The sequence below is a fragment of the Nannospalax galili genome, unplaced genomic scaffold, assembly GCF_000622305.1.
Source record: "Nannospalax galili isolate Female #2095 unplaced genomic scaffold, S.galili_v1.0 scaffold45, whole genome shotgun sequence".
In the NCBI taxonomy this organism is placed as follows: domain Eukaryota; kingdom Metazoa; phylum Chordata; class Mammalia; order Rodentia; family Spalacidae; genus Nannospalax; species Nannospalax galili.
In genome coordinates, this window is record NW_008355775.1 from 7,161,253 (window position 1) to 7,177,792 (window position 16,540).

At 40.6% G+C, this 16,540-nt stretch overlaps 1 protein-coding gene across 2 annotated transcripts in view; it reads right to left on the reverse strand.

Annotated features, from left to right (window-relative positions):
- Scamp1 (secretory carrier membrane protein 1) overlaps window positions 1–16,540 on the reverse strand; it is a 71,606-nt gene that overhangs the window by 14,670 nt on the left and 40,396 nt on the right. For both annotated transcript variants that reach the window (XM_029556222.1, XM_008853339.2), the window contains exons 6-7: window positions 4,839–4,940; window positions 1,318–1,435 (exon numbers count right to left, since the gene is read on the reverse strand). In XM_029556222.1, coding sequence (XP_029412082.1) covers window positions 1,318–1,435; window positions 4,839–4,940 — 220 coding nt within the window. The remainder of the gene's footprint in view (window positions 1–1,317; window positions 1,436–4,838; window positions 4,941–16,540) is intronic.

Consider the following 16,540-nt stretch of genomic DNA (forward strand, 5'->3'; position numbering starts at 1 on the left):
AAATGTATATATGTATATGTAACAACAATAATTAAAGAAGAGGACAAGAAATTGTGAAGGGGGCTATGGGAGGAGCTGGAGGAGGACTAAGAGGGATAGAAATAATGCAAATATAATACACATGCATGAAATTCTCAGAATTTTTTACATTTTAAGTAATAAAATATTTTTTAAAGAAAAAAGTGTCTTTAAAATTTAAATATGGATAAAAATATGTACCCTGTGCAATAATTTTACTTGTATTTATTAATCAAGCTAATAAGGTTTATATGGAAAAGATTATAGTGCATAAAATATCCAGATTTCTTTTTCATGTGTATGAATGTATGTAAGTGCATCCATGTCTTGCAATGCCTCTGCAGAGAACAGAAGAGGGCATTGGATCCCCTGGAACTGGAGTCACAGACAGTTGTTAGCTGCCATGTGAATGCTGGGATGCGAACCCAGGCCTTTTGTGAGAACAGCCAGTGTTCTCAACCACTGAGTCATCTCTCCAGCCCCAAAATATCTGAATTTCTAAACTGTGTTTGGTCTCTTAACTCACAATGAAGCTTTTGGTTAACAGGATTTAAAAAGTACACACTGAGTAGCCTTATCTGAAATGTTTGGCACCAAAAATGTGTCAGACTTCTAAATACTTGTACACATATGAGACTTCTTAGGAATGAGACTCAAGCCTAAATGTGAAATTCATTTATTTTTCATACATACTGCATATACATAGCCTATGGGTAATTTTACACAGCATTTTAATGAGTCTGCCATTTAACTACAATCTATCCCAGGAGATCAGACAAGGAATTGTCCTCTTGTGATAGAAGGTCAGTGCTCCAAAAGTTTCTTATTTTAAGCATTTTGAGTTTTAGATTTTCAGATCTGGGATATTCAATCTGTATTCACTTTTTATGTGAATTTAATACAATTCTGGGGGCTGGAGAGATGGTTCAGTGATTAAGAGCACTGGCTGTTCTTGCAGAGGACCCAGGTTCGATTTCCACCACCCACATGGCAGCTCACAACCATCTGTAATTCCAGTTCCAGGGGATCTAATGCCCTCTTCTGACCTCTGTGGGCATTCCATGACATGGGTGCACTTACATACATGCAGGCAATATGCTTATTCACAAAAAATATAAATAAATAAAACATTTTTTAATAAAGACATACAATTTTTTCAGTACCTATGTAAAATGCGATCCTTGGAGAGCAAACATGCAAAACAACGACTTGGAGTTAGAGCAATTCAGAGGCAATATAGGAAAATGAGAGCTTTCCAACAAGGTCAGAATTCACTTCTGGAGATGAACTCTCACTTACTTTTTTAAACATAACTAGTGAGATGACTGCTGACGCTGTGAAGAGTGCTGCGATGATTATCATCATGATTCCAACGGGAATGTTTCTGTTGAGACCAGTGAGGGATGAAATCCAACCACTAGGAAAGAACAACAGTGAATTGAATAAAGAGTTAACGCGCCTCTTAAAAATGACAGCATTTGAACACACGCTCCGCACTCAGGAGTTCTTTATATATAACTTAATTAGTTTTCTCAGCCAACCTGTAAGTCAAAGGCTGCTTATTTCACAGATGAGGAACTGACTCAGACTTTCAGTGTCCATGCTCACAAGGCTAATAAGTATAGTGTGAATGTAAGAGCAAACAAAATTCCTGAGCCTCAAGCATTTACCACCAGATTACTGCCTTTTTCTTTCAGTTATGAGTTTTTTATTACATTTTTAAATGTTCATTTTCAACTAGGGAAGAAAATGTTTGTAAACTGCATATCCAACAAATGATTAGCATTTAGAGTATAAAATGAAATTTTAAAGCTCAGAACTGGGGCTGGAGAGGTGGCTCAGCAGTTAAGAGCACTGGCTGCTCTTGCAGAGGACCCAGATTTGATCCCCAGCATCCACGTGGCAGCTAACAACCACCTGTAACTCCAGTTCCAGGGGCTCCAACACCCTCTTCTGACTCCCACAGGCACTGTGTGACACAGGTGCACCTACCTACATGCAGGCAATATACATAGACACAAAATAAAAATAATAAATAATTTTTTTAAAGTTCAGTATTAAGGTTTGAATGTGAAATGATCCCACAGGCTCACATGTCTGAGCACTTAGGCCACAGCAGGTGACACTGTTTTGGAAGGTTAAGGCAATTTTATGAGCTGGAACCTTACAGAAGGAAGCAGGCCACAGGGGGCAGGCCTGTAGGTTTATTGCCCCTGGCTGCTTCCTGTTCCACTTCCTGCTTCCCAATCAGCCACCATGTGAAACTGCTGCCTCATGCTCTTCTGGGCTGATATTGGCTGAAGGGCTCCTGTGCATGCCTGTCAAACTTTCCCTGCCATGATGATGATGAAAATTCCCTGAAACCATGAGCGAAAATTCTTCCCTTCAACAGTTTTCAAGCGTTTTGTTACAGTGATGAGAAAAGTAACTAATGTATTCAGTTACACCAGAAATAACAACAAAAACCACCTTAATTTAGAAAATGGGTAAGTCGGTTATTAAGGAAATGCAAATAAAATCAAACCACAATGAAAGATCTTGACCCCCTCCTCACATACACACACCCCTATCAGAATAGCAAAGATAAAGACAGTGAGAACACTCACTGTTGGCAAGGATGTGGAGGCTAAATCTCTCATAACTGTTGGAGAGAATATAAACTAGTATAGTCATTCTGAAAACATTTGTCAATTTCTTTTACAAACCAAACATATGACTTCCATATGAATTAATTACTTAAAATTACACTCATGGCCAACAGAAGTTAGAACCTATGTGCCCACAAAAACTGATCCCAAATGCTAATGGAAGTTTTATTTACAATAGCTCCCAAATGAAACAATCCAGATATCCTTCAACTGATACTGGTTAAGCAGACTGGTACATCTATACCATGGAATACTATTCAAGAATAAAAAGAAATTATGGATACAGGTAACAATATGCATGAATCCTGAAAGAATTATGTGGAATTAAAAAAAAAGCCAATGGCTTTGTGTTTGCCATTAAAGTTGTGATCTCTCAGTTTCCTGCTCCCACTGTTGTGCCTCCCTACCATGATGAATTCTTTAAAACTATTTTATTTATTATTGTTATTTTATGTGTATGAGTGTATTGCCTTCATGTAAGTAGGTGCACCCCTGTCTGTGCGATGCCGCAGAACTCAGAATGCAGTGGAGCTCAGAAGATGGCATCAGATCCCCGGAACTGGAGTTACAGACAATTGTTAGACACTATGTGGGTGCGAGGAATCGAACTTGGGTACTCTGAAAGAGCAGTCAGTGCTCTTAACTGCTGAGCCATCTATCTCTCCAGCCCTCCATGGTGAATTCTAATCTTCTGGAACCATAAGCCAAAATAAACTTTTTCTTCAGTAAAAAAAAAAAAAAAAAAAAAAAAAAAAAAAAAGTCTTCAAATGTAAATAAATAGAGAATATTCCATTTATAACCTTCTTACAGTGACAAAATAACAGAAAAGACAGATGAATTAGTGGCTGCCAGGAGTGAAGGAGGAGTGGAGACAGGAGAACAGAATATAGCTACACAAAAAGCAACACGAGGAATCTTTTGGTGATGGAAATGATCTGTATTTTGATTATCAGTGTCAATTTTAGTTAAATTTTAAAATACACAAATTATACAAGGTCTAGCTGAAAACAGTATCTGTCCTCACTAGTATCTATCCTCATTCTGTGTTACCTAGTCACATGGTGTTATGTTCAATTTTGACATTCCCCTCCTAAGTTTATATTAAAAAGCAGTGGAATTACTTCAGTTTCTCAAGAATAAAAAACATATATACATTAAAGCAGTGCACTCTTAAACCTTTAAAACATTTCCTTTCCCTCACATGCCAGACTAACCACTACTTAATAATAATGAAAAAGGCTTTTTTTTTTCAAGAACTAATTGAAAACATCTAAATCCATTCACTGCAAGTACATATGCCCAGTAGGCACTTTACAAAACTGACGAGAGCTGTCTGTCTGCCAATCACTCCCATTCAGGTGCAGCACACTAAATTCAAGTCCTCGGCACACTCTTGTTATATGCTTGCTTCAATTTTAGTTAACGGACACAGAGTATGCTGCACACCTCTGTGGCACACAGAGATTGGGAGGAGGGTGGTTTACCATAAAGCAGGGAGAGATGGGCATTTTAAAATGTATTCTCTTCCACACTTCATTTCGCTCAAGGGATGTTTGCTCCAAGGAATAAGGAAAGTAATGGAAATCTGCTATTACGCTAGCCTGGACCCAGAATGTCTCCTCCTGAGCACTCTCTACTCCCTTTCAGTGAGCATCCTGCCATGCTGAGAATGATTCTACTGCTGAAAGGGATGTGTGGGTGTGTATATGTGTGTATTTACGCACACTATATGCATGCCCAAAGATAAGTGTCCGTGTGGGTGTGTATGTGTGTATACTTAAAGCAATGCTTTATGCATAATATGGACCCTTTTCTTTCAGATTTTTGAAGCTCTTTCCTCTCCTCTCCAGCCTTTGTCTCTGCTGGCTCTCCAATCACCCTTCATCTCCTTGGCATTACTCTTACCATTGCCCAATGCATGCACATTTTATTTTAAATGGATATAATGTGTGTGTGTGTGTGTGTGTGTGTGTGTGTGTGTGTATGTTTTAATGAGACCATACTCTTTAAAGAGAATGACATATCTAGGGTGTTTTAAAGTTGTTTTTTAAAAACATTTTTGTTTTTATTTACTTCCTTTGGCTAATCTTGAGTTTTTTGTATTAATTACATTAAGACACCAAATTTTTTGAACAAATATTAAATTAACAACTTACAAGTAGTAAACTTACCAGTTCCCCCAGTTATGAAATCCTGCAGCCTGGAGCACATGGACAGCAAACTGACAAATGTAGACGAAGAAGAACACAAAGAATCTGAATGAACTGTCACTCCTTTAAAAAAAAAAAAAAGGTGTGGGAAGGAAGGTCACTCTTTGCATCACCTTCATGTTCACATGCAGACTGACACTCAAACCTTACAAACTGGGAGGTATTTGAGAATCAAAACTACAGAATCAGCATAATCTGTGTGACTCTCTCATGCAAGTAACCATTATTATTGCAATCCCCCTTGATTCTTTAATTTCCATCTGTACCACAATCTACCTTGACAAAAAAAGTTAGACTTCTTTCAGTGAATAATTTTATAGATTTAACTAACATGCAATAAACTATTTAAAACGTGTGAGTTGGTAAGTGTAGGCATGTATATACTGGGACTTCCCCAGTCAACACTGAGAGAGCATGCCAAGCTTCCTCTCCTTTCCCTTTCCATGCCCCATTTTCTAAAATCACAGTCTATTTCAGGATTCATAAAAGTGGGACTATGCAGTGTATACCCCTCTTTGTCTTGCTTCCTTCACTCAGCACAGCGATTCTGAGAGTCACTCGCACTGACAGGTAATAATTATTTACCAATCACTGTTGGACAAGTTCCATTGTTTCCACCTTTCCACTATTACAAACCATGCTGCTGTGGGCACTCATGTCTAAGTCTTCATATAAATACATATTTCCTTTTATCTTCGGAGAGGTCAGGAAGTGGAATGGCTAGCACACCTGGCAAATATATGTTAATGATTCTAAGAAACTGTCAAATTATTTTATTAAAAATTGTTCCATTTTACACCCCCATAGGCAGTGTGTAAGCCAGCTCCTCTGTAGCTCACTAACATTTGCTATGGTCAGTTCTTAAAATTGTAGCCATTCTGATTAATGTGTAGAGTTGTGATGGTTGTCTTGTTAACTTGGAGAGATGGACATCTAGGAGAGAGCAGTAGAGCACACCTTAGAACTGTGCGAAGTGGGACCAGGGTAGAGGAAGTGGGTCACTGGGGCATGTCCTGGAGGGCTTTATCTTGCCTTTCCTATTACTGTCCTGACTGCCATGATGCCCCCACACCTCCCCACCATCATGAACTGAGACTTCTGAGACCATGAACAAAGCAAATCTTTTGTTTCTTCTCAGCTGATCTGTCAAGTATTTTGTCATAGCAACAAGAAAGCTAACACAATAGTAGTATATTATTTGGTTTGGATTTTCATTTTCCTGTTAAGTAATGCTGTTAACAACTTTTTATTTCATTCGTAGATCTTTGTTGTACATTGTAAAAATAGTTTCAGATATCTTAACTGGATTTTCTCCCGATTCTTGAACTTTGAGAGTTTAAAAAGACATATGCTTGGCAAAGATCTTCCTCAGAGTCTGTGGCTTGTCTTCTCAATCTGTGCATACATGTGTGTAAAGCACAGGTGCATTTTTAGAGCATCCCAAGTGTCTTTTGAAGAAAAGTTTGCCTTTTATGATTTTAATTTCAATGTGAGTCTTTTGTTTGTTTGCTTCATTTTCTAAAATTTATTATTTTTATTTTATGTGTATGAGTGTTTGGCCTGCATGTATGTAAGTGCACCTGTGTTGTACAATGCCCACAGAGGTCAGAAGAGGGCATTAGATCCCCTGGAACTGGAGCTATGAACAGGTGTGAGCCACCATGTGGGTGCTGGGAACCAAACACAAGTCCTCTGCAAGAGCAGCCAATGCTGCTGATCCATCTCTTCAGCCCCTGGTTGTTTTTCTGAGACAGGGTCTCACTATATAGCCCTGGTTGGCCTGGAACTCACTATGTGGACCAGGCTACCCTCAAACTCACAGAGAGCCCCCTCCTTCTGCCCCCCATGTGCTGGGATTACAGGCATACTACCACCACATTCAGCTGATTTTAGTGTTGAATCTTTAAAAAAAAAATTTTGTTTGGGGGTTGGAGACATGGCTCAGCAGTTAAGAGCCTGGCTGCTCCTGAAGAGGACCTTGGTTCAATTCCCAGCACCCACATGGTGGCTAACAACTACCCATAACTTCAGTTCTAGGGGATCTGATACCCTCTTACGGCCTCAACAGGCACTGCACACATGTGGTGCATCTAACATACATACAGACAGAACATTCACACACATAAAAATTTTAAATCTTTACCAAAGTCAAAGAAAGATTTTTCCCATTTTCTTCTGCAAATTTTCTTTCAGTTTACATTTACATATACTAACTTTTTAAAAAAATATAGTATAAGGTATGGATTGAATTTTCACACATGGATTTCACAATTGTTCTAGTAACAGTTCTTAAGAAGCCTTTTCTGAACTTCACTGCCTTTGGCTCTTTCTCAAAAATGCATAGTTTAGGGGCTGGAGAGATGGCTCAGTGGTTAAGAGCACTTGCTGTTTTTGCAGAAGAGCTGGGTTTGGTTCCCAGTACCCATATCAGATAGCCCACAAAAGCCTCTAACTCCAATTCCAATACCTTTCTGGTCTCTGAAAGCCCTGCACACATGTAGTACACATACGGACAAGCGGGAACACATATGTAAATAAAAATAAATAAAAATTTTTTAATCAGTAGTTTATATGTGGGTGGGTTCATTATTTGTAGACTGTTTTTGATACAAGTGTCATTAACATAAAGTTGATGTCATGCTATGATTACTGGATACTCTAGTAGGCCATCCTGTTACTATTTTGTCAACTCTGTTACTATTTTGTAGACTTGCTTTGAATATTCTAAGGCCTTTATATTTTCACACACCTTAACAAGAACCATGTCATTTTTCTAGAAAATAGCCTGCTGAGACTTTGATTGGGATTAAGCTGCAGATCTCCAGAGTCATTCTGAGAGTTTGTATCTTAGTAGCAGTGAGTCTTCTAATCCATTACAGATACATATGTATTTTTTCCACAGAAATGATTATGAATCATAAGTAGAGTTCTACTTCTTTTGTTCGGATCTCGATACCTTTTCTTTTTCTTGCCCAATTATACTGGCCAGAACATCTAACAGAATTTTTAACTGAAATGTAAGAATGAATATCTTTATCTTATCCCTGATCTTGGACAGAAAGCTCTCAGTCTTTCACCATTGCCAAGGATTTTAGTTATGGGCTACAGTTTGAGGAAGTAACCCTTCAATTCCAGGTTTATACAGCACTTTTAACATGAAAGGACACTGGATTTTGTCAAATGTTTTTACATCAATTAAAATGATCAGATATTGTTACATTTTAGGTTATAACAGTGAACTGTCCCTAATTTTCTAATATAAAACCAATCTAATGGTCTAGGTATTGGGGTACATGCCTATAATCCCAGTACTCAAGAGGGTGACGCAAGAGGATACCAAGTTCAAGTTTGGCCTGGGCTACACAGCAAGACTCTCAAAATGCCAACCTTGGTTTGCTGGAAGAAGCTTCACGTTTGATCATGGCATAATGTCCTTTTAAGTCTGGCATGATTTTAACTGTCCTAAATTTATCCAAAATCTGTTCAGCACAGGAAGTTACCAAGGTCCTTAGTATTTCACTTGCTCAAACTCAGCCTAAAACTGTTCGTAAGAAATGAAAACAAGCCATAGGAATAAATACCCCCAACTCCTGCTTCACAGGTTCCAGCAACCTTCCTTCCTGTCCCTCTGTGAAGAGGCATATATTCTTTCAAAACTCACACCTGTATAAGAGACCTTTAGCCCATGCTAAGCTCACCAGAGCACCCACTCCAGCTTTCCTTATTCTCTGCCCTGGTGAGTCTGCACCTCGTGCAGTAGGTTCTTCACTTCAGTGCACACATGCACACAGAGCTCTCTCCTCTTCACAGTGCACACATGCACACAGAGCTCTCTCCTCTGCACAGTGCACATGCACACAGAGCTCTCTCCTCCTCACAGCGTACACATGCACACAGAGCTCTCTCCTCTTCACAGTGTACACATGCCCACAGAGCGCTCTCCTCCTCACAGTGCACATGCACACAGAGCTCTCTCCTCTCCACAGTGTGCACATGCCCACAGAGCTCTCTCCTCCTCACAGTGCACATGCACACAGAGCTCTCTCCTCTCCACAGTGTGCACATGCCCACAGAGCTCTCTCCTCCTCACAGTGCACATGCACACAGAGCTCTCTCCTCTCCACAGTGTGCACATGCCCACAGAGCTCTCTCCTCCTCACAGTGCACATGCACACAGAGCTCTCTCCTCTCCACAGTGTGCACATGCCCACAGAGCTCTCTCCTCCTCACAGTGCACATGCACACAGAGCTCTCTCCTCTCCACAGTGTGCACATGCCCACAGAGCTCTCTCCTCCTCACAGTGCACATGCACACAGAGCTCTCTCCTCTCCACAGTGTGCACATGCCCACAGAGCTCTCTCCTCCTCACAGTGCACATGCACACAGAGCTCTCTCCTCTCCACAGTGTGCACATGCCCACAGAGCTCTCTCCTCCTCACAGTGCACATGCACACAGAGCTCTCTCCTCTCCACAGTGTGCACATGCCCACAGAGCTCTCTCCTCCTCACAGTGCACATGCACACAGAGCTCTCTCCTCTCCACAGTGTGCACATGCCCACAGAGCTCTCTCCTCCTCACAGTGCACATGCACACAGAGCTCTCTCCTCTCCACAGTGTGCACATGCCCACAGAGCTCTCTCCTCCTCACAGTGCACATGCACACAGAGCTCTCTCCTCTCCACAGTGTGCACATGCCCACAGAGCTCTCTCCTCCTCACAGTGCACATGCACACAGAGCTCTCTCCTCTCCACAGTGTGCACATGCCCACAGAGCTCTCTCCTCCTCACAGTGCACATGCACACAGAGCTCTCTCCTCTCCACAGTGTGCACATGCCCACAGAGCTCTCTCCTCCTCACAGTGCACATGCACACAGAGCTCTCTCCTCTCCACAGTGTGCACATGCCCACAGAGCTCTCTCCTCCTCACAGTGCACATGCACACAGAGCTCTCTCCTCTCCACAGTGTGCACATGCCCACAGAGCTCTCTCCTCCTCACAGTGCACATGCACACAGAGCTCTCTCCTCTCCACAGTGTGCACATGCCCACAGAGCTCTCTCCTCCTCACAGTGCACATGCACACAGAGCTCTCTCCTCTCCACAGTGTGCACATGCCCACAGAGCTCTCTCCTCCTCACAGTGCACATGCACACAGAGCTCTCTCCTCTCCACAGTGTGCACATGCCCACAGAGCTCTCTCCTCCTCACAGTGCACATGCACACAGAGCTCTCTCCTCTCCACAGTGTGCACATGCCCACAGAGCTCTCTCCTCCTCACAGTGCACATGCACACAGAGCTCTCTCCTCTCCACAGTGTGCACATGCCCACAGAGCTCTCTCCTCCTCACAGTGCACATGCACACAGAGCTCTCTCCTCTCCACAGTGTGCACATGCCCACAGAGCTCTCTCCTCCTCACAGTGCACATGCACACAGAGCTCTCTCCTCTCCACAGTGTGCACATGCCCACAGAGCTCTCTCCTCCTCACAGTGCACATGCACACAGAGCTCTCTCCTCTCCACAGTGTGCACATGCCCACAGAGCTCTCTCCTCCTCACAGTGCACATGCACACAGAGCTCTCTCCTCTCCACAGTGTGCACATGCCCACAGAGCTCTCTCCTCCTCACAGTGCACATGCACACAGAGCTCTCTCCTCTCCACAGTGTGCACATGCCCACAGAGCTCTCTCCTCCTCACAGTGCACATGCACACAGAGCTCTCTCCTCTCCACAGTGTGCACATGCCCACAGAGCTCTCTCCTCCTCACAGTGCACATGCACACAGAGCTCTCTCCTCTCCACAGTGTGCACATGCACACAGAGCTCTCTCCTCCTCACAGTGCACATGCACACAGAGCTCTCTCCTCTCCACAGTGTGCACATGCCCACAGAGCTCTCTCCTCCTCACAGTGCACATGCACACAGAGCTCTCTCCTCTCCACAGTGTGCACATGCCCACAGAGCTCTCTCCTCCTCACAGTGCACATGCACACAGAGCTCTCTCCTCTTCACAGTGTACACATGCCCACAGAGCTCTCTCCTCCTCACAGTGCACATGCACACAGAGCTCTCTCCTCCTCACAGTGCACATGCACACAGAGCTCTCTCCTCTTCACAGTGCACACATGCACACAGAGCTCTCTCCTCTTCACAGTGCACATGCACACAGTGCTCTCTCCTCTTCACAGTGCACACATGCATACAGAGCTCTCTCTTCTTCAAGGAGCCTTCTCTTAGCGATTTCCCCCCTCAAACTTGTGTCTCTTCTTCCTCTTTCCCTCCAAAGACAAAATTCAAAGGAGCCATAGACCACCCTTTCCCTTTACCTTCCTCTTCTCGCTGGCCTCTCTACACACACCTCCAGGGGTACTTCAAAGTCATCGGAAATCTATGAATCTCCAAGCTGAATTTCTGCCCGTGTTTCATGGCTTCTGACACTGAAGATCTTTTTTCAACACCCTTTGCTGCTCCTGCTTTCCACAAGGTTAGTAATTTCAGTTTCTGTCATTTCCCTGACCTAGACTGCTTCTCCATTTCCTACTTCTAGAACCACTTGTATGTTATTGGAAAACTTCTTTATGGAAACGTTCCCAGTGTGATTCTTTTTTGAGACAGGTTCTCCCAGTAGCCCTAGCTGTGACCTGGAACTTGCTTTGTAGACCGGACTTGATCTCAGAGATCTGCCTGCCTCTGCCTCATGCCCAATAGAGTCCTCTAGCTTTTAAGGTTTAAGAATCATTCACCATAGGAAAAGGTCCAAATAATGTGAAATAGCATTTGCATATTTTCATAAAATGTATCTAGAACCTCTGTTCCAGCTGCTCTAAACTTTTATCTTGCTACCTTGAAGTCTTAGTTTAATCTCTGCTAAGAACGCCTGACATAGTCCTCTCCATTCCTGGAATATGTGCTCCCTTTGAACAGTCACTAGGTCCACTGAAGCAATCTAATCAGTATACTGCCGATGCTCAGCTGGCACAAAACTTTGTACTGAACACTACTTCTGTTAAAGTACCATTTAAGAGATAAACATCACTAGTAAATATTCTAAGTAAGCTAACACGATATGTAACTCACTAAAGTACCTAGATCCATGGCAAAAAGAAAGAGTGGTAATATAAATGTATCAAAGTAGAAGGGAATGCAAAGCCCTAAACTTCTGAAGAAATGGACTGAAATTGTGCTCTGAATGATCTTTTCAAAGCTTATAGATATCAAGGACTGAATGTGACTTGTAAACTCTAAAGTACTGTATACTTATATGTGCATGCAAAGTAAGAGAACAGAGAGCAAATAATGTATTCCTGGGCGGGAGGTGTTAAATATAAAGCCACAGGGTCAACCTGTCATTCAGTAGGTCTCAAGTTCCATCCATAGTACAACAAATAAACAACAATAAAACCAACAACAATGGGAATAGAAACAAAGAAAAAAGATGGTAACAAAATCTGTACATGGCAAAGGATATGAGTAAGTACTAATTCAATGGATAAAATTAAAACTAATTCTAGCAATGGAAAAAGTAAAAACTAAACTGTGTTGGGCTCCCTGAACCCTGGAGAAGTTCTAAAACTAGATAGAAACACAAGCTACAATGGGAAGGCAATGCAGGCAAGTGCATACAGGAAGAATTGAAAGTCTGCATGAAGCAACCGCATCGTGCAGATCCTTCCTCCACCCTTCCTACAACCAAGACAGAAGGCCGCACACTCACTTTCTGGACAAGCTAAGCCTGAGGAATTCTGGAACCAGAGGACCAGAACCAGTTAAGCACAATCATACTGAAAACAGGGGAACAAGGTGAATATCTACACTGTGAAAGGCAAGTCAACGCCCAATGTCATGTCTTAACTCTCAGAACTGAGAACATGCATAACTCTAAATCAAACCCATGTGGCGGGGGGAGAAAACATCAATCTGAAACATTTCTTTCTGAGAAATACAAACTATTTCAAGACACAAGACCTATTCACTCAGGGAACACGCCAATGAAGCACCCCGCTATACAAGCTGACTAAAGATCCTGCTCATGACCAAAAACTTCTCAGTCAGTATTTAAAATAAGTTTTATTCTTTACAATTTTAAGCTATATATGTTTTAAGCAAAGGTCACATAATCCCACATAGTAATTTTGAGAAAAAAAAAAAAGGCAGTCTTCCCTCACCACAACTCGGCTACCACAACCCCATTTCCCAGGTAGAATCATTTTGGATTGTTTTGGTATGGCCCATGCTCCCTCCCCTCTATTGATGCTTCTTGGCTTTACACTTGAACTTAACTACTAGTTTACTAGTCTAGAAAATGAAGATTTGGCTTTCTTTCAAATTCTTCTCCACTCCTACCAATATCAGGCACATGAACACTCTGCTTCCTCCATCTTCCCAACAGTCTAATCAATATAATTCTGGTTTTATCAATGGCATTTTTCACTTATTAGGTCTATGTAAGTCATGAATGTAACTTATTATTCAAGGAATCATTATTACCAGGTTTCCTATCTTCTACTTCAATTTCTCTGGGGTTAACAATTATCTTTGTGATACTGTTTTTTTATACATACCTATCAATACCTAACCACTAATCTCTCAATTCTTATTAACCTCTTTTTAATGTATTCAAATTAATGAATCCTACCAATTTTATCTTCCAGAAGTTATTTCTCTTTAAACGTGATTGGCTCAGAGCTAAACTTCTACATCCCAGAACTGGTCACCTCCCTGTCATCTCAAGACTTCCCTTCACCATTACCTTGGGAATAATGTGGACCTCTCTTTTCAGTTAGATAGAGCCCCTAATTCTGCATCTCATGGTTTCCCTTCTCTTGGCATATTCCCTCATTTTAGTAGATGGAATTTCATACTCCAGTACTTTTTTTCAGAAATAATATAGGAAAGAAATTTTTTTAATTCTGCTGTCTGTGACAGCTTTACTCTTAGATTTAATTTGATTAAAATGTCAAATATGAATTCCAGATTAGAAATTACATTTCCTTCACATTGAAAGCAATGTTCCATTGTTTTCTAGCTTTCAGTGCTGCTATTTACAGGTCTGATGTCACCCTGATGGTCTGAAAATAAGTTCAGGAAATGTCTTATTTTATAAAGTAGAAAAAAAAAGGGATGGAAAATAGGAGAGAAAAAAGATTTCCCCAAAGAATTCTGGTATCTAATTATATTAACAAGAATTTTATTTAAAAGGTTAGAAACAAAGCAGAAAGAACTGATCAAAGACTGATACAATTAACTTTCTCAGAATATAAGGACCTAAGTCTATAGATGGCTCCTGCTCCTCATGACTCTCTGGGCATGGTATTTCAAGCAAGACAAGGCATGTGGGAAGATGAACACCTTCTAGGAACTGACATGACCAAGTGAGGCACATGGAAGAAATGGAAAGCTGGTTTAACATTTAAAGTCACTTATGAATCACTATTCTAGAATAAATGAGCAAAACACACATGATCATCTCAGTAGACACAGAAAAGCATCTAGAAAACTCTAGTACCATCATGATGAAAATTTTTAACCAACTGGAAATAGAAGAAAGGTCCCTCAAACCAATAAAGGGCGGCTACAAAAAGCACAACTAACCTCACAGCTAATGCTGATTTCTTGCCCTAACATCAGGACCAAGACACAGGCACCACTCTGGCTTCATTCTCACTGCTCTAGAATGTGCAGTCAGTGAACAAAGTGACTAGAAGAAGCAAGACAGAATGACAAAAGAACCAATTCAGAAGAAATGAGCAAAACCTTTTATTTTTGGATGGCATTACCTATATCTAAAAATCCTAAGGAATCTGGGCATCTGTGTACATATACAAAATTACTGTAATTAATAAAGTAGGGGCTGGAGAGATGGCTCAGCAGTTAAGAGCTGCTCTTCCAGAGGACCTGAGTTTGGTTCCCAGCACCCATATAGTCACTAACAACCATCTGAAACTCCAGTTCCAAGGAATCCAAAGCCCTCTTCTGGCCTCTGCAGGAATTGCATGACACATGTTGCACTTACATACATGCTGGAAATATATTCATACACATAAATTAAATAAAGCCTTTAAATTTTTAAAAAATTAACAAAGTAATTCAGTAAAATGCAAAGATACAATTGTATTCCTTATGCTAACAACCACAAATCCAAAGAGGAAATTAAGAATTCCATTCAAAATAACTATAAGAAGACGCATGAATAAGATTAACAAATGAAATGCAGTATTTGTACAATTGAAACTGAATACTGCTGACAAATTACAAATGTCTAAATAGAGACATCTATATTCATGGTTATAAAGACAGTATTGCCAAAAAAAATCTATTCTCAGTCCAGTGCAATGGCTCAGTGAGTAAAGGTGCTTGCTGCCAAGCCTGGAGACCTAAATTCAATCCCAGGACCCACATGGAAGAATAAAACTGATTCCCACAAGATGTCCTCCAACCTCTACATGCACAATATGGTGTGCACTCTGGTGTATGGGCACACACTCACACACACAGAGAAACATACACACACACACACACACACACACTAAATACACACATAAATAAATATGTCTATTCTCCCTAGACCCACCTACATATTTGACATAATCCCTATCAAAACTACAACAAGATTTTTTTCTTCAAGAAATGAACAGCATGAATCTAAATCATAAATGCAATGCAAAGGGCTTTGAACAGTCAAAGCAGTTATAAAAAATGACTACGGAACAACATTAAGCAAGAAGGGAATATTGGTGTAAGGACAGACATATAGTTCAATGGATAAGAACTGAATCCAAAAGTAAATCCTCACATTTGTGACTAGTGGATTTTCAATAAAGACGTCCAAACAATTTAATGATAAAAGACCAGAAACAGGCCCATTTGTTTTTGTGAAAATGATTTCTGACAAAAGAACAAAGGCAACTTATTTTAAAAAATAAACACTGTTAGGATATCTGGATATTCACAGCAAAAAAGATCACTTTAGACCCTTCATATAAACTCTTACACAAGATATTCAAGAATTAGTTCAAAATTGATCATACATATAACTATAAGAAATATAACTATAAACTTCTGTGAGAAAATATTATCAAGCTGCTGTGGCATGCATCTACAGGCCTTACTACTAGGGAGGCTGAGGTTAGAGTCCTTGAGCCAATGAGTTTGAGGCCAGTCTGGGTAACACAAGATCCTGTCTCTCAAAAAAGAAAACCTTAGTGACCTTCAGTCATATAAACAGTATACAGACACAGTATTAAGAGGACTTTTTAAAAAAATTAGAATGTATTAAAATTACATTAAAATTGACATTTCTGCTTTCTAGAGCAACACTAAAAAGTCACAGACTGAGAAAACATGCAAATTATCAAAAGGACTTATAACCCAAATATATGATTTTAAAACTTTTTTTAACATTTCTCTATTTACATGGGAGGTTGCATATGCATGGTTTGTGTGTCAAGATCAGAGGACAGTTTGTGGGACTCAGTTCTCTTGTTCCATTATGTATGGAATTTGGGTCATCAAGCTTGGTGGCAAGTACCTTTATGCACTGAGGCATCTACTATCCCCAAAATATGTAATTCTTACAACAAAATATAGAACAGAATAAAAACAATAGTTAGAAGTCAACAACTTAATTTAAAAATGGAGTAGCCTAGAACATTTTACCAAAGA